Source organism: Chaetura pelagica, unplaced genomic scaffold (genome assembly GCF_000747805.2).
Source record: "Chaetura pelagica isolate M959 unplaced genomic scaffold, ChaPel_1.0 scaffold138, whole genome shotgun sequence".
NCBI lineage: Eukaryota > Metazoa > Chordata > Aves > Apodiformes > Apodidae > Chaetura > Chaetura pelagica.
Window position 1 is genome coordinate 5,930,669 of NW_009954215.1, and position 1,514 is coordinate 5,932,182.

General features: G+C 54.3%; 1 protein-coding gene across 1 annotated transcript in view; it reads right to left on the reverse strand.

The window, feature by feature from the left end:
- INTS1 (integrator complex subunit 1) overlaps positions 1 to 1,514 on the reverse strand; it is a 28,066-nt gene that overhangs the window by 25,363 nt on the left and 1,189 nt on the right. The window contains exons 2-4 of the mRNA XM_010003342.1: positions 1,420 to 1,508; positions 727 to 923; positions 72 to 209 (exon numbers count right to left, since the gene is read on the reverse strand). Coding sequence (XP_010001644.1) covers positions 72 to 209; positions 727 to 923; positions 1,420 to 1,508 — 424 coding nt within the window. The remainder of the gene's footprint in view (positions 1 to 71; positions 210 to 726; positions 924 to 1,419; positions 1,509 to 1,514) is intronic.

The following is a 1,514-nucleotide window of genomic DNA, read 5'->3' on the forward strand; positions in this document are numbered from 1 at the left end:
ATCTCCCAACCCCAGCTGGTGTTACCCAGTCTGCCTGCCCCAGCTCAGCAGGGCACCCCTGGCTCAACAACCTTGACAAAGATCTCTGGCCAGTTCTCATCCTCTTCGTAAGCTGCCATGAGAAGGTTACAGGCCAAGACAGACACAAGACTGTTCCCTTTGGCTTTGAAGTTGATGGAGGCATCTCTTCGGAGCAGGCTGCACAGTGCCTGGAATATCACCCACAAAAAACAATAATCAAGCCATCCAGCAAGCAAGCACACAAAAGCCTTAGAAAAACATCCACAACTTGCCACAGAGCTATGGAATTCACACGGACACACAGAAGGTACTGGGGAGACCTCACAGCAGCCTTACAGTAGCTGAAGGGGCTACAGGAAAGCTGGAGAGGGGCTTTGTACATGGGCTGGTAGTAAGAGGACAAGGGGTAATGGATTAAAACTGGCAGAGGGGAGATTTAGGTTGGACATTAGGAGGAAATTCTTCATTCTCAGGGTGGTGAGACACTGGAACAGGTTGCCCAGGGAAGTTGTGGAGGCCCCATCCCTGGAGGTGTTGAAGAGCAGGTTGGATGGGGCTTGGAGCAACCTGGGATGGTGGGAAGTGTTCTTGTCCATGCAGGGGGGTTGGATCTAGACAATCTTTAAGGTCCTTTCCAACTCAGCCCATCCTATGATGATTCTATGATCAATAAACCCAAGAGCCCAGACGTGGCACAGCCCTCACCTCGATAACTCCTTCAGTGGCAAATATGTTTGGTTTGATTTTTGCCAGGTACATGAGGCTCAGGTACAGTGTGGTGTCAGGTTTGGCTCTGTTCATTTTCAGCTGCTTCACAGCCCCACACAGCACCCCCTCGATACGGTCGTCGTTGCCTTCTGCCTCTGCTGCCTCAATTTCATCCAGCAGCACTGTGGGCACAACTGCAGGCACCAACACACACCTTCAGTATTTACCCTCAGGCAAAACAACCCCCCCCAGGGTGCTGGCAGGGCCAGTCACCAGGAAAACAAAGTGTGGACCCGCTGAACTTGAGTCCCTGGAATAGCTTTTCCCTACCCAATTGCTATTAAGAGTTCTGCTTCACACCTGACAATACCCCGTGTTTATCTGTGGGTGGCCCAGCTGGGATGCTGCTCTGGAAATGCATCAGCCACCAGAAAGGGGAGTCACAACTCAATAAGCTGCTGAAGAAATATATGAACAAAATGCAACAACCCAGACTCGGTGATTTCCTCAGAGAGGTCCCAAACGCCACGACTACACTGCTCTCAGCCAGGATGGGCACAGCCCGACGCCAGCAGGACAGGAGACAAAACTGTCACCGCACGTCCCTGTCCCTGCTCAGAGACGCTCCCGGGCTGAGGCTCCAGGGGAGGGCAAACCCGCCCAGCGGGCAGGAGCGCAGCGAGGCCTCACCTTCGATGGGGATGACGGACGGCTCCTTGATGGAGGGCGAGATGGCCCGTTTCTCCGCCACCGCCGCCTCGGCCAGGCGGCCCAGGGCGCTGAGC